General features: G+C 43.5%; 2 protein-coding genes and 1 non-coding gene across 3 annotated transcripts in view; 1 reads left to right on the top strand and 2 right to left on the bottom strand.

The window, feature by feature from the left end:
- Positions 1-402: 402 nt before the first annotated feature.
- LOC112559713 (iduronate 2-sulfatase-like) lies at positions 403-7,563 on the bottom strand. The gene is given in 9 exon segments (XM_025231064.1): positions 403-1,816; positions 1,818-2,341; positions 2,762-2,888; positions 3,482-3,642; positions 4,305-4,515; positions 4,808-4,896; positions 5,065-5,242; positions 5,848-5,990; positions 7,288-7,563. Coding segments are annotated over 9 exon segments (1,719 nt in total). The 5' UTR covers positions 7,355-7,563; the 3' UTR covers positions 403-1,597.
- Positions 7,564-9,038: 1,475 nt separating this feature from the next.
- Positions 9,039-9,120, top strand: Trnas-gcu. Its single transcript has one exon. It is a non-coding gene; the product is annotated as a tRNA-Ser (tRNA).
- Positions 9,121-11,399: 2,279 nt separating this feature from the next.
- The window catches only part of LOC112559711 (protocadherin-1-like), a 52,200-nt gene continuing 39,277 nt past the window's right edge, over positions 11,400-24,322 (bottom strand). Inside the window, 1 exon segment of the mRNA XM_025231056.1 lies at positions 11,400-15,884. Coding sequence (XP_025086841.1) covers positions 15,232-15,884 — 653 coding nt within the window. The 3' untranslated portion in view covers positions 11,400-15,231.

Here is a 24,322-nt window from a genome sequence, read left to right as displayed (position 1 = left end):
CAGCCACATCAACTACTGTCTACAGTGTTCATTGCAGATGAAGTGGATTGCTGACCAGTCCCATCTTCGCCATTCGTCGGATGTTAACCTTCGATAATTTGAAAGGCAGAGACCCAGTTTCTGGATGTACACATTCTAAACACGACAGACTTGCTGAAAAATAATATCTGTATCTAGCTGCCAATCAAAAAAGTGTTTTATCCTTAAATTTCACCAAGCGGCGAAAACAATAAAAATAATTCTTCTATCTACCTTAACTCTTATAATATCTATCACAGGCATTCAGGATACACACAGTACATAGACTGTATGTCTAAGTATGTGGAAGCTCAAACACACTTTCAGATACAATCATATATATTGCAATCTCACAATCAATATGTAAAACAACTAAACACGATATGAAGGTTTATATTTTTAATATTGTAATGCATATGAATCATAAGCAATCTTTGGTAATCGTGGCGAACAAAGACAACTCAGCTTTTACAACAGGGAATGACTGTTGCTACTTTCAAGGATAAAACACCTGTTGCCGGGGGAGGATGAAATTAGTGAGAACTTAAGGTGATGTCCGGGAAGGCTCCCCCTTCTTGCACTCAATCTTAGACATCATCCAATGTCTGTCATTATAACCACGCAATACATTGTTATGGATTTCAGATGTCACTCTCCTAAATACAAACAAAATAACATTAAAATGTGTAAAACTGTTTACCATCACAAATACATCTCTGTTAGAAACCACAGATAACAAATTAACCGAATATAGTCACACATCTGTGATGTGGAATAAATGAGCAAATAACAACCCGAAGATTATATTTTACTACTCATTTTCCACTTCTTCTTTCCTTCCACTTTTGCAGGTCAAACAGGGTTCACGGTCACTCATGAAGAGGTATAAATTTAACTTGTTACCGAGAAAATGTATGTTGGAACATACAGTCACACTTCTTCATTCCTTTACTCAAATACAAATAAGTAAACAATTCGTATTCCCTTCACTCGTCATCTATTCCCGAAAAACGTTTCTTTTACTAAAAAAAATATATAAAAATAATAGATATTAAAATGTAGCAGATGTTGTCATGGTTTCCATAGTGCTGAACATGGATGTCAAATCAGATTTTAATTTTATTTAATCTTGATGTTTTCAAACACCAAGAATGAAGAGGATACATAACACTTCTACATTACTTTAAAGAGCCCATAAAGTGATTGTTCTTTTCAAAAGAGAATTAAAGCTTATTTTTCGGTGTTAATTGAGCCCCGAGGGGCAAAAATCTGTCCAGTATCAACGGTCTTACCTGTGCGCACAAGGTCATGTACAATACCTGTAACCTAGGTGTCCGGGTTTGTCATTGACAACCTATGTATAGATACAACCTATGTATAGATGTATGTTTCAACGAGCTGAGAGATTCGACCGTCTCTCCACGTCCATGTTCTTCAAAGCTTGTAATTCATGAGCGGAAACTATAATGGGGCGAGAGGTCACCGCTAAGAAATAAATACCGATCGTTGATCATGAAATTCGAACCCATCGCTTGAAACCCTGGCACTTGATGGTGAGTAGTTCTCAGCTTCAATTCACCTAAGAGTGAGCGTTACCAGGCAGAGCCTTTCTCCAGCCTTCCCTTAGTTGTTTGGACAGACTTCCCACGAGGTCAGCGTACTCGGGGTCATCAGCCACGTTGCTGTTCTCTTCGGGGTCGCTGGTGTGGAGGTACAGTTCGCGCGCGTACACGTGCGTCCAGTTGGCAGTGAAGGTTGCGGGGTCATAGGCCACCCACTCTGTGTAGCGGTATTCATCCGGTGCGCATGGTGTACCCCATGAACCGGATGTCGCTCAGCAGGGCGTTGTCGCTGTCGTTCTCTGGTTTTAGCGAGGGCCGAGGGTACTGACTGAACACCGCCGCCTTCCAGCGTAACGGGGTGTTTACCCCTGTACCCGTCACATTTCGGATCACGGGAACGAGACTCGAACCTTCCGTACATAAACTGATGTTAAAGGGAGCGGGGGGACACGTGGGGGAACCTCCAAACCCGCCAGCTCCGAGAGAGTGGCAAACAGGTCCACGGCCTCCACCAGCAGATCAGTGGCGAGGCTCCCGGCTTGCAAATTGTCGTCTTCGATGCTCATGTGCATGACGGTGTCGCGGTTCGTTCTCCCACCCACAGCGAGACTTGCCGAAGGTAATGCGTCGCGGAAGGGAAAACCCTGCCACCAGGGGCGCTTGCGAAGTGACACCCGGAATGTACACCATCATGGGCACCCGCGTCGCCAGCTCGAAATTAGTGTGCTTGCACCACTCATCGTGTTCCCCGAGCTGCCACCCTGAAATAGCGGGAGATAACCGTTAGTCTTCTAGGTCGCCTGCGAAAAATAGGTCTATGGTCCATCGCCATCCCGGTGAGCATATCGTGTCAAATATAGCATTACCGAATATAAACATATACACATGCTACAATTAGTCATGATTGATATGATTAGTCATGACTCTAAAACAGAAAATACGCCAGACAGCTTCTTCATCATCATCAGTATTATTGTTGTCGCTGATTATCTAAGGGAAGCAACTTTCGTTGTACCCAAACGATTTGAACTTCCCATTTCTCTCCCTTTATGCTTGTCTCGTATCCTCCAGCACACACCATTGACTGGTTGAAGAAGTGTTTAATTTTAAAGTACATCTAAAAGCTAAAAGCCCTCCACGCTAGATTCCATTTGGAATAATCTACGAGGCAAATATTTTACCGTGGTCTCCGTGGAAAGTTACTATGGTGTTGTTAGCAAAGCCGTTCTGCTCCAGCGCCGCCAGCACTCGGCCCACCTGAGCATCAATGTAGGTTGTGGCTGCGTAATACGCTTGACGAAGTAACAACTGCAAATAAATAAATAGAATGTTCTTGAAAATTCATTCATGATTTTGTTATAAAAATGTTATCAATAAATTTGCCTAGCAATGCAATTCGATTTAGCTAGTGGCACCACAGATGTATTTCTGTGCTCTAGAAGCTGCCGTCAGACAGACAGCTGTTACGACACCTATTGATTACACGGCAGCACAAATGTTCAGCTAATGTCTGAGCTATATTGAGATGTCTTGCCGCGTGATCACACACTTTGATGACTGGCAGAGAATATGAGAGATGATTGTGTGTGGCAAGCTGAGCCAGCAGTCACCTGACGCTGTGTGCGCTCTGCACGTGCCAGTCTCGGGTTTCACTGAAATTAATTGCAACCTTTTATTTTTTGAAAGGATTTTAATCTTTTCTCGAAAATAGTTAGTCTGTAATTTACTTTTCACCTCAGAACTTGGTTATATTTTTGATGCATTTGTGAGTGCGCGCACACACACACACAGACTTGTAATTCTCACATTGATCTTTTTTCTGTTCTTACTCACGCACGCACGCACTTAACTATGTGGAGACTGGGTTGGGTCTGACTCAGCTCTGTCAGTAACCAGGTTACCTGGTACTGTTCTGGCATCAGCTGGAAGGGGTAGGTGAGATTCAGTGCAGCGACATCATCATAGATGCGTATCTCATCCCAGGGTGCGTAGGCTACCTCCGGTAATTTACGAGGGTACTGGGGATTCGGTGCTGGCTGAATTGTAGACAATGGGTAGACACCTGGAAAACACATAAATTAAACTCATTTTGACTCCTGCTCACCACACCCCATTGAGATTTTAGTGCTGTCAGCAGTATTTATTAGTAACATTGAAAACGTGATGTTTGCTAAATTAAAAAAATATATGATAAGAAAATTGGAAATATGTCAAGAGTGGGGACCATTAAGCATCACGAGGAGAAGAAATCTGCTGACTAGGCCACAGCCCACTACTGTAGTCATAGTACATGTTATCTCTGACAGGCTCTCAACTGTATCTCTCATGTCTTGACACCAGAGGTTTCAGGTTGTTTAAAAAAGATCTTCTCTAATCCACAGACTACGACAATATTTCAAAATAGTAATTTATTTAAAAAAATATCAAAGAACTTTAAAAATTAAATGCTGGTAGATTCTCATATGGAGCGAATAATCAAGACACTTGCACGCCACTAGTATAAAGCAAAATTTTAGTTCACTGAAAAGGATTGACCTTTTGACAGCGAATAAGAGACAACATCCATTAAGGAATCTACATTAAGAGGTATAAGCGATTGTAAGAATAAAAGCTAGGTTGATTTTTATGCGATACACGCTAGTGTAACAGACACCAGAATCAAGCGTGAACACACAAACACACAAGCGTACGCACACACACAGGCATTAGCATAACATGACTTACTCAAATATTCCTCTGGAAACTTGAACGGTAAGTGCGGCTTGTGAAATCCCAGAGCCAGAAAGAAAGGTTTTTGGTCTGAAGACCGGTTCTGCAGGAACTGGATGGCGAAGTCTGTGTTCTGGATGTCTGGCAGCGTCTTGTCCGGCTGCTCCTGCACGTTGACCGGACACCTGGCGCTGAAATACTTGTTACCGCCCGGTCCCGGACACACCTGTCACACGGAAACTGGTTATGAGGCCCTGTTGATACACCTTTACATTAAGGAATTTCTGGTAGTTTTAAAGTGCCCAGATATGTCACTTACTAAACTTTGTGTCCGATCAATCGCGTCCTCAGTTACTAGAAACACTGAGACTTGAAAGGTTCGTATGGGCTACCAGACTTACTGTATATATATTTATATACAGGTAAGTCATAGATTTTTTTTTGTTTAGTTTGTCTTTTTATTAATTTTTTTTTGCATAGTTAAATAGGGTTTAATTTATGTATCTTTCTTTAGGTACCTTTGCCGTGCGCTGACTCTCAGATGGAGCGTGGTGTGCGGGGTTTGACCAGCTGTACGGGTAGTCATCTGTACCTCCTGATGCTACTCCTTAGAGTTTCACCAGCAAGACATAGAAAATAAAAATAACAAAACGGTGTGAGCCTTAAGTTCAGAGTTCTCTACTTCAATTATAAACCAACTCCGACAATGTCAGGAACATGTGAAGGTAAGTGAATATACTGTGATTACATTCTCTCTCTGTGTATCCTCTCTCACCTGGGTGAAAGATCTTGCCCACGGACTGAGTGACGTAGCCGCTGCTTTTGAAGTGTTGCGGCAAGGTGGTGAAGTTGCCCGAGATGTTGCGGAAGTAGGTGGACAAATCAAAGATGCGGGTGGTGTCCGGGCGCCTGCCGGTCAGGAAGGATGTGCGGCTGGGGGAGCACACCGCTTGCTGCAAGATCATGGCAGACAGGATAAGTACAGTATACACGTAGGATAAGAACAGTATATAAGTAAGATAAGTACAGTATACATGAAGATAAATACAATATGCTGGTAGAATCAGTACAATGTACAGACAGTATAAGTACAGTATACAGGTAGGATAAGTACAATATGCTGGCAGAATGAGTACAATATACACACAGGATAAGCACAGTATTCAGGCAGGATAGTTACAGTGTACATGCAGGATACGTACAAGTATAAAGGCAGGACAGCAAAAAGTCAAAATTAAAGACAGTCCAGAGATAAGTACAGTATACAGACAGGATAAGCATATACCAGCAGAATAAACACAACACACAAATACGATAAGCACATAAGACAGGCAGGATAAAAACGAGACAAGAAGTAAAATTCGTAGATAAACGAGACGGAATAACTGTCTGATACAGGATTAAAAGAATACACAAGGAGCAGGACAACATTTGAGACAGGATTTAAAGAAGAAATACACGATGCAAGCAAGAGTGAGAGACAGAATAGAATATTGGGGCTGGAAGACAAGACGGAGGATGAAAAAGAAGGTTGAGGTTGGGTGAGAGGATCGATTACCTGAATGTACGCGCGATTAAAGCGCACACTTCTAGAGGCCAGCTGGTCCACATTGGGTGTCGACATAAAGGTTTGGCCATAGCAGCCCAGCTGAGGTCGTAGGTCATCCACCACCAGGAAGAGGACGTTCAGTTTGGACGCTTCTGTGACATAACAAACAAAAAAAGAAAAAAATCACCCATCCATCCCCTTAAATAGTATTACATTACTGCAATTGTAGCGAAATGCTTTGCTGAGCTCATTTAGATATTTGACGACGACGACGACGATGATGATGATGATGACGACTACGACGATGACGACGACGATGATGATGATACGCTTTTCTAAAGATGAAAATAACAATGATCGGGATGGCCTACAGTATCTAGGTTAGTTGTGTTTCACGGCTCAGATGAGATATGCGTGTAGACCATTTCACCTTTAGCCTAGTGAGGATAATTCGTGGACGATAACAAAGATGATATGGACTTCATGTGGGCTAATTGGAGATTATAATGATAACAAAAATAGTTTATAGTTTAAGAATCTAGGTAACTGGTGCAGTAAAAAAAAAACTGGTTAAAAAAAAATAGTTTGAAGAGGAAGGGAGGAACGGGGAGAGAGATTACGACACTGGACTGTCCAGTAGGGCCTTTCCTCTTCTGACAGTTGGATGTCTTCCTGGACTCTGTTGAGACTGTCGTGGAAGTGAGTGAGCGTCCACGCATGCGTCTGTTTGTGTGTGTGTGAGAGAGAGACTGGTATTTGTCGACTAAGTTGCTGCCATCATTGAGACGTGTTACTTCACTTGGCAAATACACGAGTTCTTCTTTTGAAAGGGTGTGTAGAGCTGACACTATTGCACAATAAACAACTATAAACTATAAACAACAGTATTCTGCCACCTTATAGCGAGATTCCTATTCCTATAACCTTGATAACCCAAAGAAGAAAGCTACACAGGTTTCTACTAGTTACTTGTAAATAACAACAGCGCAGGACAAAAATACCCGGACATGTCGAGAGGTGCTTACGTCACGTGACCTATCGAAAGCCTATCAACCGCCGGTCTATCGCGCGCTCCTGAAAGTAGGTCTCTGGGTGTAACCTTGACGCTTGACCTGTATCAAAACAGCAACACTAATTGTCAGCAGGAACAGCACGATGGAGGGTCAAGTACCTCACACGGGCTGCTGGTCACGAGTTTCCACAACACCGCACGCCCGCCATGATCAACTGAGCGCGTAGTAATCTCGCTTCTACTCCCCCGCCATCGTCCCCCACTCTATCCACCCACCACGTTTACAAACAAAATCGTTCTCAGTCCAACCAGCGGTTCAGTTCCCAGTGAGATTGCCGGAGGTAAAATAAAATTACCCCCTGACTCTCCCTGTAATACTCTACTGGGGTAGTCTCGTTCAGACAGTGTGAAAAGAGTAGAAGAGTGAAAAGTCTCACCTACTACTGCCAGGGCCCCGCACACAAGCAGAAGGCAGGCGGTAGTGTGCCGTGTGCACCAGGCCATGTTGTCTTTTTACTTCTTTCCCTCTCTACAATATGGCGCGTCGCGCAGCAACCTACAGCTCGCTCCCTGCGGTGGCTGGTGTTGCCCTCGACTGACGTGCAGGCCCGGAAAAAGGTTGTTGCCGTCAAAAGGTGTCGCGGTCATGTGATGGTGGTGATAGGCTCGCACGTGACTGGGACCACAGATGCTGTAGGCCTCACCCACTGCCTCCCCCACTCCATTCTCGACCCTCGCACCCACTTCTTTTTTAAGGAGCATCTAATCGAAGTTTGTGCAAAAGAGCTTATAACCTGTTTAAGGAGATGCTGCATTTGAGCTTTGAGATGGTTGGGGTAGGGATCTTGGCAGCACAGATACCCGCTACAGCTGCACACAGAAAACATTGAGCTTGTGGGAACAAAGACACAAGAGCTAGAACAGGGATGGGCACAGTTTTTATTTTGCGGGCCGGTCTCAACTGATGTATTTAATCAAATAAATTTCACTCATATTAACCTCGGCTAAAAAAAGATAAAAACAAGTGCATTTACTTAATGGTAGGCGTGCCGCTCCAAACAGACATAAAGACCGTAGTTTACCCAACCCTGACTTAGAGAATGCTCATGCTTCGCAGTTGTAAGGTTTCCTCCCCATTTTTCTCTTTTTCACACACACACACACAGAGGGACAAAGAGAGAAAAAAGCAGTGTTGTCCATAGGAATGGGAATCCCATGGGAATCCCATGGGAAACGTCCATGGCGGGACAGCACACATTTGTATTTCCATGGTAGTCGATACTTGATATTGCAAAATAAATTTACTGTTAATCAAGGATTTAATCTTTTCTGAATCATCTATTGTATGTGAAGTAGCAGGAATTATAGAACAAAAGCCGAAAAGTGGTTTTCAGTGTTGTCCATAGGATTGTTAATACCATGGGAATCCCATGGGAAACATCCCGTGGGATGGGACGGGATGGGACAGGCATAAATTGCCATGGGACGGGATAGAAAAATATGTCCCATGGACAACCCTGGAAAAAAGTATTTACGGCATTTTCCGATTTACGAGAGCACAGCTCGATAAACACTTGTGTCCGTCAGCAATGATCACGTGATAAGGACACCGATACACATACGGCTTCAGCTGTCACAATGTAATCACTATCGTGACCAGCACTCTCGAATCACGACCTTGTACCTATACACATATATGAGTGAGACAATCGTGCACATGCAAGAAATGTGTCGAGGTGGAAGACAAGCGCCATGGGCGGCCTCAGGCACGTGCAATTGTGCAAACTGTGTAGCTGCACAGGGCCGCCAAATCCCATGGGCCGCCACACCAATGTATACTGAATACACTATATGTACCTTGATGTGTGAGTTACCACTCAGTATGAGTCACTACAAACAACAGCTTGACGTATACGTCAGTATATATACAGCACCACATACAGTTCGATATGTCATCATGATCATTTCAGTTCGATTATAGTCACATGATGCACCACACATCAACCAATCGACTTGACGAGCAGCTGTATTGACGACTAAGTCATCAGCTGCGTCCCCTTCACTTAATTAAGAAATTAAGAAATGCAAACAGCAAGTCTTTCGCCAATATATGCCAACTTTTTAAAGTTTATTGCCCACAAGAGATGATGGTATGTTTAGAAGGTAACAAAGTACCTTGCCAGCAGCTGACGAGGTGGCCGAGAGGTTAAGGCGATGGACTGCTAATCCATTGGGGTCTCCCCGCGTGGGTTCGAATCCCATCCTCGTCGTACGGAATTTTTTTTATCCTCTTTGTCACGCGGTCTGTCGGATACAATAGCCTCCTTGAATGGGGATTTTACAGATGCCCTTCGATTGTACGTGGTGTACTGCGACATGAAGAAATTAATTCTTAAATTACAGTATTTGCATGGGAAGGGGCTAAAAGGTGTGGAGGGTTGACAGAGCGAGTGACAAGTGAGAAAGAGAGACGCGAGAGGAGAAAGAAGGAAACATAGAAGAAGAAAAGAACATGAGATGGAGATAAAAGAGAATTGAGTGGCGCTGACAGCTGCCTGTCAAGAATGTTCGCGCTTGCGCAGTCGTTGAGCGGTCCATTGCTGGCAACCCCTTACCCTCGCCAGAACTGCTAACTCGTTCCTCGTCTGGCCGCTAGATGGCAACCATTGCAACTGGCTGGTAATTGTGGCTTGATCCAGACATGATGAGCCAGCGTCTGGTCAGTAATTACCGCTTGATCCACACAGATGCGACGTCTGCTAGGACGGGAAGGGGAATGGTGGTGGTGGTGGTGGTGGTGGTGGTGGTGAACAACACTGACGATGCCCTCATTCATTCAGTTGCTCATTTCTGATTGCTTCTGTTTCAATATTGGTGTCTCTTAGTGTGAGTTAGACAACCTACAGGTTAAGGTACCCACTTCCACTGCTCTCTTACAATATGCTGTGATAATTTTTGTAATGATTTCATTAAGCGTAGTATTGCGTAAAATCTGTACTTTCTGTAGGCAAAGATAAGATTTCTGATTATTTCTCTGAACTACATCCCAGATAGACAATTCCGCTTCTCGTCTGTGGATCGTCTTCTTACTCTTCCTGTCACCACAACAACAACATATAGACACAGGATTTTTAGTTATCGTGCAGCGAAACAACGGACTTCTCTCCCTTTCCATACCCGCCACCTACCCACTATTAAATCCTTTACACGTGCACTGAAAACACTCCTCTACAATAAACATTACTCCTAACAACCTTTCCCATAATACAAGTCTTTTTTATTTGGTTCCTCTTTGTGTTTTCTGTGTTTGATTTTATTCTTCGTTTAGTACGGTTGTTTATTCTTTTAAAGTTCATTTGTTATTTGTTTGTTTTCCTGTCCCTCGTACGCTGTCCATGTTTTGTTCTTGTTAAGAGCAAACTCTTTAGGAGTATGAATATAAGCTTTACAATTTTTTTTGTTATTATTGACATGACTTATTGTTTTGTTACAATTTTCTAAAGGCCACAGGTGAATGTAGGTTTATGTGATTTAAAACATCAAAGACATTGTGCAGTTGACACAGCATAGGTAAACAAGAGCAGGTTTAATTAAGACTAGCCTGCTGTAAAATAAGTCAAAGAGATATTTTACCCTGTTGCCCGCAGTATCTTTTGTCTAACCACAATAAAAGCCGAGTTGAGGAAATGAATAAGAAGTTGAAATTTTACAGTTTGTGTTGGATCCCTTTTCCTAAGCACTTGGTAAGTTGAAGAAACCGATAAAACTCGTTCACCGAGAACATGATCAGGAGCATAAAGATGTAAACTGAAAACTTGTTGTCAGTGGCGGAGCGCTGTTTCTGTCCGGGTCACCGAGTGTCTGACAGACATGAAGTGAGAACTGTGAGTACTCCCACTGTTTTGACCCTTGGTCCGAGAAAACAAACTTCGTCCCCTACATTTGGCGAAAAAAAAAAAAAAGCAGAAGATTCCTACAGTCCGCCTTGGAAAGCAAAACAGACACACAGTCTGATGAACCAACGGACAGACTAGAAGAAAAGCAGCAGAGCAGACGACAGTTATCTCCGTTAGCGTAATTTTTGGCATATCTTATATCTGTACTAATCTTATTTTTGAGATACCTTTATTCTACCCTAATGTTTGATATATCCTAATCTGTGTTGTATTCTAGCGTATTCTTTGTAATAAGTTCTTAAGCGAGAGAGTGAGCAGTGTTCAGGAGGAGGATTGAAAGCCATCTCATCTCGAAAGTACCCTGTCTAGTGGACTTGACTTGTTCCATTCTTCAGCAAGGCTTTATGGTGTTCTAAGATTTGGACTTTGCTTCATTCAAGAATTAATAGGCATTAAAATATGCGGGAATTTGTTTGAGCAAACAACTGAGAAAAAAAAAAACAAAAACTGCTGTGATCCTCACTGCACACGTTGTCAGAATTAATGCTTGTATAAAAAAACAAAAACAAAAAAACAACAGATGATTTGCTTGCGTCTGTTTAAATCTCTACAATGTGAGATATCACACCCACACACATACACATGAAGTGAACTCAGCTCACAGAATAGGCATTTTATTTTTCAACGAAGGATTTCGTGCAACGCATCTCTTGAATTAATTACAGAACACAGAACACACTGCGTCGTCTGCTATCCACCCTGGCAAGTGAAGAATCGTTTAGCAGAAACATGTACACAGGTGTACACCAGCACAACACAGACGATGGGCCACCGCCGTTTACAACACAGGTTCTCATGATGTGAAGGAGGTTGATCAGGTGGGGTTCTTATACAAGGTAATTGCTGATAAAGTTCTTACTGGCACAGTTCTGATGTCAAAGGTCAATGACACTTGAAGAGATGTTTGACCTCATCTTGGCTTTGTCTTTAGTATCAAAGACCGCGGCAGTATTTCTATGGAGAATAAAGACAATTCTACTGCGGGATATCAAGCAGAGTCTTTATTTTTATTTGTGCGAAATTATTGTTTCCAGGATTTTATAGGTGTGTAATACTGAAAACCAAGGCAAGCAACAATTCCTAATAATCACAAGTGTTAGGACATGGACATTGATTTTTAAAATAGAGGAATGGAGAGAAAGTTGGTGGAGGGGACTCAGACTTCTTTAGCCATTGGCCATTTGGAAAAGGTTTGAGTTTACACCCTGGTACAAATAAGTTTCAGTAATATTGTCATTTGAATTTTTAAGTTTTTTAAAACTTACATTGATACAGCTTATGTAGAGACAGAGGAGAACCGTGCCGAGCACATTTTCATGCGAGATTGATACTTATGAGAAAAGGGACATCACTATGTAAAACTGCTTGCCATGGAACAACTCCGGTGTTGCCTCCCTTGATATAGCCTTCGCTTTTCCTCGACCCACCACCCCACCATTCTCCACAGCTTGTAATCTAACAATTGTATTGCTACCATGAGTATTCTGTCAAAAGTTGAGAGTAATTGCACATCAGGGTACACGGGTGCATGCAGAGTTATGTCAAAATGAAGTGACAGACCGTTACACATCTCACGACAAGATTCGATGTTATGATTGTCATACCACACACAATACACAGCCATTATCACAGATAAAAACATTTGGCACTTCCTTCGTCGGGTTTACATTTATACATCGTTGGTGTGGTTATTTTACTGTTCGTCCATTTAATTTTAGAAAGGGGGCGAATTTCGGAAAAGTGCCTTTTACTTTCCCAAGACAGTAACTGCCATTCACCCCACATCTGTGTGTTTTTGATTGTTTCAGAGACTGAACCATCTTACAGGGACTCGCAAAACAGATAGGACAACAAGCATTTGTATGGGGTCAGAAGACAGTCTTGAACAATGAATGTACCAGTTTCACATGAGGAAATAAAAACAAGTAAAATATGATAAATACATGCAATCTATCAATAACATGGTATCCACAAAAGGAAAATCATCAAACCTTGCAAAAAACACAGAACACGAAAAAAAGTGCTTTTCTTTGTAGTGTGAAATATTCAGATCATTATCTCCAGAAAAGGAATGCTTAGCTTTTAAAAAGCGTGGCATTTATTTCTTGATATTCAAGCCGAAATGATGGCACAGCATTGAAAATAAAAATCTGTAGGATATTTACTCCTGGCATCGTGGAAGCGCTCTCTTTGGTAATTTATTTTTTTAATTAATATAAGTGAGCAGATATAGAGTGGAATGGTTGAGCACAGCGTTGTTTATGATGAAATGTTGCTAGGTGAAAACTTCCATCTAGAAATAATGATGTATGAAAGTGCAACAAAATTGTTTTGCTTTGTGCTGCTTTAGTCAGGAGCCAACATGTTTCAATTCGCAGAAATGAAGATGCATGAACCTGGAAGAATTCTTGGACGAGATTCCACACGGAGAAAAATTTTTAACTTCTCGTCATTTGTGAACTTGAGTCATGAACCTTGTGCTTGACATCTAGCAAAACTAAAGTGCTTCATCGAAACTTATTGTAAATGAGTAAAAAAGGCCCGGATGAACTTGGATCGTATGATTTGTTTTCACTAAAAATACGGGTTGCCCAGTCTTTTGTGTTTGAATCATCTACCAGGACAGTTTCTGGTTGTGAAACTGTCTTCTCGACCACCCAAACGTGTAAAGTCACACGACTGGACTTGCGGATTGGATTTGAGAGTTTATCGAAAAACAACTGGCAGTGTTTATCATGTCGACAGTTCAACACCATGAGTTTAAGTTCTGTACAGTGCGGGAAAGCAGAAAATATCATGTAATATTTCAAGAGCTTTCCCGGTGAGCTTGTTATAGAAGTATGAAGCTCCTCCGTGAACTTCCTTCTCTACTCCGTGTCCTGTGGTCTCCTTGCTTGTCCGCACGTGCAGCTAGTGACCAAGACAGTGCCGGTCTTTGGGCTGGAGTTCGAATCTCGTCTCCAGCATTGGATCCACTCTGAATGTCTACATGGCCGGAGACAAGTTTGCCTTGACACACCCTCAGCTGTTGACTTGGCGTTGAGGAAGAAAACAGCGGACATGGCCGTTTGTTGTTGACAGTGCAGCTGGCTAGCAAGATGTAGACTGACATTTTGTTTTCAGCGAAGTCTTTATTCAGTTTTGAATTTCTTGTCTATTTTTCGCTATTTTGATGTTACTGGGTAAAAGGTTCTTGTCCCGAGACTCATTCTGATCCATGGATGTTATTTCTAGTAAAAATGTTATCGTCCTAAAAATTAGTCCAATGCAAACAAAACCAGCCTCCGCTGCTCTGTGACATTTTGATGCAGTCCGCAGTTTGCATCACAGGCACATACCACACATTCCTCACCCTGGGTAGCTGCTGCCAGGTTTTGTTAACAGGCTGTTCAAGAAAAATGTCCGTGAACCCTTCCTTCCGATAGTTCCCGCAGATATGTAAGGTGTGTGTGTGTAGAGGGGGCTTGTAGGGCGGGGTTTGTTTTTCGCCCCCACATCTCCTGCTTTGTGATGTAACAGTGACAGTGGTCAGCTTGTCTCCTATCTCCAGTTCACACCGACAGACAATTTGCCTAACTGTTCAAGACCTTAGTTACCTAAAGGCGGATTTGAAATGCTTTCCTCAAGCCCCAACTCCTCAGTTTCAAATATGACATGAACTGTAACATCACATTCACATATCTTAAGACACGCTAAGGATTTATTAATGTCAGACGATGATAATCGTGTGTTTCTCTTCGCCCTCGTCAACCTTCATCATACAGCGATGGTCAAAAGAAAGACAAATCTGTGTGAAGATGGCAGACGAGTTCATCACTGTAAGTTCACTGGGAGTTCATCCCGTCATGCTAGAGGCGCCTTATGACAGCAACGCAAGGTAGGAACTTTTTTATTGATGGAGTAGTTGCGGTTGGGGGATTCATGTTTTGAAGGGAGAGTAGATAACACCTGGTTCAATACTGCCGACCGATGCGTCTTGGCTAGTGAGTGGCTTTGCTGACAACTGTGATAAGTTCCGGGGCCTCGTCAGGGTTCTGAAATCAAAGCTGTTTTGTGTGTGGACTTCGACACAGCATTACGTCACCCACGTCACTCCTCTCTTTCCCCCGTCCTCCTACTCACACGCACGCACTCACTCCGGACAGCTTCCGGTCAGTTCTGATCTGTCATCAAACTATTCCCTTTCTTAGCTGAAGAAAATCCAGATAACAGTCTTCCTGCCACAAACTTTTAAATGTGAGTCCAGAGCATGCGGACAGCAAGCCAGGTACGTGGAAGGCAAAAGAACACCGGTATATCGGGAGCGGACCTGCACCGGGCCCCTCAACATTCTGAGCAAAACCCTCCATCATCGTCCAGTCCCAGCAGCGCTGTAGGCCAACTCGCTGCTCACTCCGGCCGCAGGGATTCGAACCCTGTCATTGTTCAGACCATGACGTCACGCGGCTGTGGTGGGAACGTGGCCTCGTCAGCATCCGTCTGCGGGTCGTCGGGGCTGATGGTGTAGCTCCCCGATGTCGTCGTCAGGTCGTCGTCATCGATTGTGGCAGTGGTGTTGGGGGTGGTGTTGGTGCCGTATGACGTGGTGGGGGAGAGGAAGCGACGGCCGCCGTCCAGTCCTTTGGCACGGCGCCAGGCGGGGTGAGTGTGCTGGTACTGAGGGCCGAAAGTCTGGAACGTTCTGCACGCCACAGGTGCCTCCCTCATACGCTGGGGCCCTTCCGCCCGGGTCCGGTCCACTGTGAAATAAGTGTCTTTGCTGACCGGGTAGTTCTGACCGCAGCCGGCCGGGTAGCCCAGGCCACGGGTGGCCAGTTGTTCGGCCGACGACCGAAAGTAGACGTGACGCTGGTTGAGAGGGTGGCTTTCCTGCTCCAGGGGGTGGCGCAGCTGCTGTTGCTGATGTTGCTGACGCAGGGGCTGGTGGGGATCGTGCAGTAGCTGTCGATGCTGCTGCTCTTCAGGCAGGGAGGAGAGCGAGGAGGGTTTGCTGCGCTTGGCGCGTTCCGACGCGAAGGTAGAGAACCCACTACCACTGGTGCCACCAAGCGGCTGCTTCATGTGGAACATGCGAGAGTCTGGAACAAAAGGATGATCTTAGAATTCTTCAGCGTACATGTAAAAAGGACCACAGGCATACAACACATGCATTGTCTCATTCTCTCTCTCTCTGTATCTTTCACACACAAAGAGAGAAAGAAAGAGAAATATAACAAACAATGATTAAATTACAAGTGTTTGTGACAGAAGCCGTCTGTCTAATTGAGATTTAATAACAACGTTTATTTATTTATTTATTTTTTATTCTGCAAGCATTGTAATACCCAATCTCTATGACATCAGGTTCATCGAAAATTCAATTTTGCAGGACTTACTCCAAGGCGAGATTCATTACTTTAAAACTTATTAACCATAAAGTGTTTTGGAATATTAAAAAATCTTTAAACATAAACATCGATGCCATGGACAAGGAAAGTGTATTTGCTGTGGATGTATAAAGCGTTAATAAGCTGCAGTGTGACAAGAGTAAAAACATTAGTGGACTGACAGCTCTTACAATGCCGACTGCATGGCGAGTACAAAGCTTTGTTAAACAGTCAGACAGGTCACAAACATATAATCAGCTGATTTCCTAAAAAAATAAAAGAAAGATGGAGGAGAGGAAGAAAAGCGTGAAAGAAGGAAGAAAAGAATTTAAGCATGCATTCTGGAGATTATATAATGTAATCGTTAGTAACGTCTTAGTAACCCTGATTATTATTGTTATTGTTGTTATTATTATTATTATTATTATTATCAGTTTAGTATCGCCTTTAACGTTTACAATTTAAAAATAGAACAGGACCTCGCAGTCACGTGCATCCATGACACGGTCCTACTTTGGGTGCAAAGAGGTCAGATGGGTATCCACATGGCCTGGAGGGCTATGATCAACTCCTTTTCCCAAACAACAACACGCGCTGTGCTGGCTTTGCGTGGGAATACTACACAAACCTGCTGGCGATACACACCACACCCCTTAAGTGTCCCTCCCATCGTAATTAGGTCGCACCCACCCGCCCGTGCATTCTGTAGCAATGGACTGCAACAGGAGATGAGCTTCCCCTCTGCGGATGAAGAGACCTTCCCGCAGGCCCTCACAGCCACCAGCGGAAGTTAAACTACACATAGCTTAGCTAAGTTTTGAACTTCTCATAAAGAGGACAAAACAAGTTAAAACAGACAAGAAAACAACATTCTCTGTCTCACATACTTTTTCACTCACTCACTCTCTTCTATCCAACGGAAACGAGACAAACAGGAACGATTAAACTATTTCTTTCCTTCTCTCTCTCAGCCTCCCCATCGGTTGTGAATAAGTGAAATTCCTTCATGTTTACGGAGCAAGTAACACGATAAACAGTTTTAAATCCATTTTACAGTTTCGTATTCGTAAATTTGTTTGCAACCACGCATTTGGACTCAAAAAAAGGACACATTCTTTTAACCTCCCAAATCTCAAAAGTCATTTTTATCACAATCTGTGTGAAAACTGTGATTTTGACAGGCTTACTAATACCTGATTATTCTTCCCGCTGAATGACTGATTGTTATCGACTGTACGTGTTTGTGTGTTCCAAGTGCCACGCGCTGTTTACAGCTAACCTGATTAGATAATGTCCGGAATGCTACCGCCCATAGGCCAACATTTGCTTTAATTTTCCTTCGAATACACAAATAAAGGAGTGAGGATAATGTAACAGATGATATCCTTTGCTCTCTGCCGTCTTTGCAAATGTAATTGGACATGGGTTTAATTAAGTGCAATTAATACAAATTTAACAATCCAGTCAGAAAAAGAAATTTCTCAATAAAGAAATCTCTCCACGTTTCAATGCCTGGGTCGTCTGAAATCTTATTTTGAAACGAACTGACGGAGGTTTGATTGTAGTTTGTGTTCACATTTTTAATTTTTAATATGGACACCCCCCTCCAAATTTATGACTTCGGTTCATTAACTGCACACCATTTTATTTTTGCATGACTTCCGTTACCCCATGGTTATAAACATCCCTGCACTTTGGTCAGTCACAATAAGCATCACACTTTACAACACGATATACTTGAAAGAGACTGGTTATAATATTTATATGATGTTTTGAAGCAAGCGGTCACACTCTGTGAGTATTCATTCAGCCGTTACGGACACACGCACGCACACATCGACATCAAAGGTCACACCCAGCAGCACAAGTGTAGATGGCAAGCTAACGATTTTCCAGCAGACCCGTTACTGAGATTATTGTAACGATCCACAGCAGCCAGGGCCGTCAATATGCTTGCGTCCACCTCATCACTGAGAGGTCACCAGGCCAAGCAGCCATGCATCACACTAAAGACATGCACCCCATTGGTTAGTACATCCGGGGTCAGTGGACAGGCGCAGAGACTTACCGGAAGTATCTGTCCATGTCACACCAGGGTGTGGGACTTTCTCGTGCTTTTCCGTGACTGATGTTTCACTATGGTCAAGGAACAGAACGAGTTTGCATTGAACAGGCCATCTGACTCACAAGTAGACATTTCAAGCTTTTGTGGGAATAAAAGGTTTTAGCATGCACTCATCTGTGGCATCCACACATGCACGTGCTCACACCCAGACTCAAAACTCACTCAGACCAACTCATTCAAGTCTACACATCCTTCGATTGTCATGTGCATGTACAAACAAGACAAACCCACTCATCCATTCGTTGTACACACACATCGTCAAAGCCATTGGCAGCCAAGCACATTAATAAAGCATGGCAAAGCACAGACTTCATAACTAAACCTCGGTGCTGAGAATGAGAGAAACTAAGCAAGCGACAAACGGCAGAAAAGAGAGAGAAAGTGAACTGTAGTGAAATGCGATCCTCGTGTCTCTAAGGAGGGGCTTAGGGACAATCCCCCCATGACGTCATCGACACTCCTATTTCCTGCCGACATCGAATGCGTGCTCTCGGCGACTACTCAGAGCTCACCCTCGTAACCACCTCTCAGCTTTGACCGGTTTGTGAAAAGCATCCATGACGACGCTCTCACGTCGGCGTTATTGAAAATATTGATGACCAGAGGGGAGGGAACCTATTCAACTCTTTGTCCCTACAGTCTGTGAGAACCACGCCGGGCTTTGTGCCAGAATATCTTTTACAGGGAAAGAAAATCTTATTTCACTTGAAGCACTACACTACTCCTGTCTTGATATTATCAACAATTACTGTCGGCTTCTATGAAGTATATCTAATAATCGTCTCACTCGTCACCAATTATCTTCTGGACGTCCTTAGAGAGAAAAGTATATTTTCTGTTCTACACAGGTAGAAGTTTCTTTCCTGAAAGGGAGATAATTCTTGAGTGGGGCGAATCAAAATAACTGCAAGTTCATCTGCTGGTCAACAAATAATGAACACCCCCTATTAAAATTAACATTCAATTAGGCAGGATTGATGACATATTAACTCGCTGTAAATGACAGCGCTAAATCTTTGCGGCCTCAAAGAACTTCAGGACGATGATCACGTGCAGTCAAGCGCATGCACGCACTACCGGTACTGCAACAACTGAAAATAGCATCACCAACGAGTGGTTTGGTTAGCGAAACTGTCAGGTTAAGGGGCCTGTTTCCTACTGGATGCTTCTAGGTGAAGCTGCGCCTGATGAGGCCGACTGTCTAGCATCAAATCAACATGGCCGCAGGATCGCCATCAGGGCTGGCAAGCACCAAGAGGTCCGCTGGGCTGCTCGGTCCGGCTTTTCGCTAAATGAAGGGCATTACTGACAATTGTTGAGTGGAAACCCAAGACGGGGCGAGTCCCAGGAAAAATAGGAATCGGGAAAGGGGCGGTCCTGAAGTAAAGGTCAAGCGAGATTTTTCTCCGCAGGGGAACGAATGGTAAGCAGGGCCGGCGCTAGGCTGTGTTGCGCCCTAGGCGAAAGAAAAATTCTGCGCCCCCCCCCCCCACCTCACAAAAAGTGAACCATGGTATCTCATTTATTTTGCAATTTATTTAGTCCTGGTCATGAAATTGATGTTTAAAACCTCACTTTTCTTGGTTTTTGCTGTGCAAAACGAGTTATCAGTTCCTTCAGATTGAGTGCATTTGCCAAGTCATGCTCAATAGATATGGTGGCCAGCCCAGTCAGTCTCTCTTGCAACATTGTTGATCTCATATGGTTTTTAATTAATTTTAATTTTGAGAAACTCCCTTCTGCACTGGCAACAGAAATTGGAAGGATCAGTAAAATTCTGAGAGACACTACAACATTCGGCACAATATCAAATAGCTTATGTTGGATTATGAATGTTAAGACTTCTTTGGGGTTCATTTTAGGTTTGGGAAGTCTTCTAGCCACAACCTGTAATTCAGAACAGAGTTCCTCCGCTTCAGTGTCTTTGCTGTCTGTGTGCATTAGTGCCTTTGCCAAGACCTCGCAAGATAGTAGAATGTCCTTCCTTGGTTTTTCAGAAATGCTTTGGATATCATAAAGAAATCCAAATAATGCACTGTGCTCCTGAATCTCTTTAAATCTGTCTTCAATGGACGCAGTTCAAACAAGAAAGCTAGGCTTAAATATCACCAGTAATGCTTGCGGCGGTCTGTCTCAGAACTCAACACGACTGTGATGTGCTAAAGACCACCAGACTGTCACTGACCCGTTTGTGCAATGAACAGTTTTGCAAAAAGTGACACCACCACTATCGCAACCCGTTGCATCCACACAATCAAAATAAGCACTATAAGAAATAAGGAAATGAAATTAATGTAAAGAAAGACATAAATCGTGTTAATAAACTATATACAGCTATGTCACAGTGTATAAAATTCATGCGAACTTATCTTTACAAACTCTCATGAAGTGGCTGTAGGACAGTAGCACTGTTCAGTCTTGCACGGCTAAATGCAGTTCACAACCTTTACTGATTCAACTGTGGAAGGATGATCGCTCCAAGCACCCGAACAGACGATTACAAAGTAAATTCAAACAGCAGCACGAGATGTCAGCAGCCGCTCAGAAAAGTGAGGTTTTCACATCGTCCTGTGGGTTTTAAGTTCAAAGTTACAACTACCTCTTCCCCACTCTGGCTGTCCAGCCCTGGTAATGTGATCTGACTTTCTTTAAAGTGGTAGAGATTTATCTCTACCCTTCTCCACTAAGCCACCCCACTGAGGTCCTTTCAATCTTTCTCTCTTCTCTCTTTCTCATCTCACGGACAACTATCAAGTGACAGCGCACCACCTTTGTCCAGTCTTCTAGTCTGATCCGACTGGTCATTACCTGTGACAGATTTATCACTACCTGTGGGCCTGTCCACCTATAGCACCTCCATCGGCAAGTGCTTTCAATGGTTCTCTTCTTTCTCATCTTACAGACGAACTAACAAGTAAAACCGAACTGACTACATGTTTGCTGCTTAAAAATAGTAGAAAAGTGGTTTTCTACAAGAACTCATTACGACCAGAGGCGTTAGAACCCAGAAGTGTCAAAGAATGGCTTATTAAAATTAAATCTTTTTCGAGAATTTGCTGTCAGATTTGATTAATAACTTATAAGTAAGAACTACTTTTTGTCAAGAAAAAGCACGTCTGTTTTTCAATTGCAGGCGTGCATCACACACATGGATATTGCATGCCTCCCAAATCAGACCTACACTTATGAGTAGAGGATTTCAAACACTCGTGTAAAAGGCTTTATGGAGTGCACACTGATGGAGACAAGAAATCTGTAGCACCTTGCTCTGGTCTTATTTTGCTGTGTGGTCTAAAACTCAAGCTATCACAGCTTCCAGCCTCTAGACCACCCTGATAGCAGCTACTTTGTTCCCATCCAAAGTCACACCTCACAGGTGGGCGGGCAATGAAAGAGTCTGTCAAGAGAGAGTCTTCTGGACACTAACAATACAAAGTTGTAAATCAGGTGTCAGGGCAGCTCCCCAAACACAAGCCAATGATCAACACTGCGTATTGTCCAGCATAGGGTTTGTTGAAAACAAGAGAAGTATGTAGACTGTAGGTCTTAGTACGCATTATCTCTTAATAACCAATTTCAAATATTCTGTCAATGGAGCATAACAACAAGCTATCCGTTCAAACTGTAGACAAACAGATGCACTCTTAGATAATAAAAATAAACATTACAAGTTGACAACTAAATTAAGCGTAATACACCAATCGAACAGAAATTTAATAATTAATAAGAAAGTTAAATATTCACGACCATGAGTCACAACAGTAAGTACAAGACTATAGGACATCAGTGTCAGTAAATAGATATGCTATAGACTTCAAATGGCTCTACCTTGATGTTTGTCTGCTAAAGTCAAATCTCCCTACTATGCCACCTACCGGGACCGAGCAAAAGTGGCATAGTAGCGGGAGTGGCATAGTAGAGAGGGTTCGTAAAAACGGCTTTATTTGTTCAAGTTACCCGTCAGTACAAAGCAGGGGTGGGCAATTAATTTGCCCAAGGGGCCGCATGATAAATTGGGATGGTTTTAGAGGGCCGGACTAATATAGTTAACTCAGTTTTACCCAATACTGTATGTATAGTATATATATACTGGCGGGCTGGCTGGTCAGAGACAGGAGGCCTTTGCCCAGGTCTGGTCCAAAGCTCTCAAGAATCGTCGACTTCGCTAGCTGTCTCCTCTCATTCTCCCCCTCACCTCTTCATCCTCCACCCCTCCCAACCACATCCGCGCACCTGCATCCTGTCGCTAGTCGACTCCATCACACCTTCCCTCTGTCACATGGCTGTCACCCGGCCAGCGACCACCACCACCCCACATTGCCAGCCTCCACCCTCCCTGTGTGCGTGCTATGTTCCATCCCCACTAACAGCGATGTCCCACACTACCATACAGTATAGTAATCGAGCACTGCGCGGAATTTTACAACTTGTGTCTTTTAACAATCACAAAAAAGTGGCATAGTAGCGAGAGTAGGGGTGGCATAGTAAATTTTTTTTTACATTGAATTTATAGTCGGGACCGAGCAAAAGTGGCATAATACCGAGTGGCATAGTAGTGGGGTGGCATAGTAGGGAGATTTGACTGTACTCTTATTAACTAAGAACGCGTTGGTGACATTAGCTAAGTTCCTTCGGGTTGAAAGTTCGTAAGTGTAAACAATATTGAGCATAAAACAGTTGTCAGAACCACAGAGAAACTCGCGTAGCAAACTCAAGTCAGTGTTGTTGTCCCTGATATCAGCTGCAGTATTTTCAATGCATAAGTGTGGAACCTCTTCAATAGTAAGATAGAGGAAAGAAAGGTGAGCTTGGTATTAGTGGAATGTGGTCCACTCCATCGTAGGGGTCCGCACTGACCAGGCCCCATCCATCAACCCGCCCCTCTGCTGTCTATTCTCCGCCCTCTTCTTCCCCGCTGGTTAGCTGGTCACTTCAAGTGCGGCCAGTAATAATGGGTGTACTACATCACTACATGAACTGGCAAACTCGGTGGTGAAGTCAACCTACAAGCTGAGGAAAAGGTGCCTTCCACCAACGCCGCCCCTCTCAGCACCCTTCCCCGCCCCTCTCCCGCCCCTCTGCCTGCCGGTTAGCTGTGGTCACTGCAGGTGCGCCCTGGGATAATGCGATAGTGGGGTTTTCCTGTCATACATGTACTGAGAAACTAGCGTGGTGGTCAGTCTACAAGCAGAGGAAAAGTGTCCTGCTAATATAATTTTGTGAAAATGACATTTTCCCCTAAAATTATTCATTAAAAAAAAAAAAAAAAAGCAGGCCATATTTTCCGCACCCCTCGGTCGCTGCGCCCTAGGCGATTGCCTAGTTCGCCTAATAGGTAGAACCGGGCCTGATGGTAAGGGGATAAAACGGTCGCTTGCAGGATATTAGTTGCTGAAACTGTATTTACACGTGTGCACGCATGTGTGCGTGTGCGCTTTTGTGAAGGAATAAAAGATAAGAACAGAAAAGCGGACACGACAGCGAGAGCAAAAAAGAAACAAAATTGACGGAAAGAAAAATATGCAAACAAATTTTTACTGACAGGGCAAAACAAATATCGCCTAAGCAGCTTGAATTTAGCGAATAATTATACCGTGAAATATCTCTAGTGACAAAAAAATCTTTCTATACTTCTTTTCTGTTTTAGAGAAATATTGTTCTTCTTTTCCAATCTGTTCAACATCCCTAGCGGTCCTCTTGACGAAAAAAAAAAAAAAAAATCGAAGATTTGCTGGAAGATGGGCTCAAGTTCCGTGCAGCAAAGGGAGATAATAATGCCTAGACAGAGAGAGACCTATCTCCAAACAGCACAATGCGTCACTGCCAAGGGGCAGCGAGGGTAGTGGCGGGGGGGAAGAGGATGGGAAGTGGGGAGATGGGGTGCGTGGGTGTGGGTGAAGCAGAATTTCAGTAAATTTCTGTGACCTTCGCGCTATCGCGGTCACCAAGCATCCATCCTTCCTTTACGGCGGCCATAGTCACGTGGGGCCTCGTTGTGGTGACGGGCCCTGATTGTCCGGTGGTG

The sequence above is a fragment of the Pomacea canaliculata genome, linkage group LG3 (genome assembly GCF_003073045.1).
Source record: "Pomacea canaliculata isolate SZHN2017 linkage group LG3, ASM307304v1, whole genome shotgun sequence".
In the NCBI taxonomy this organism is placed as follows: domain Eukaryota; kingdom Metazoa; phylum Mollusca; class Gastropoda; order Architaenioglossa; family Ampullariidae; genus Pomacea; species Pomacea canaliculata.
Note: the sequence above shows the minus strand (reverse complement) of the source record. Positions and strands in the feature narration are given on the sequence as shown.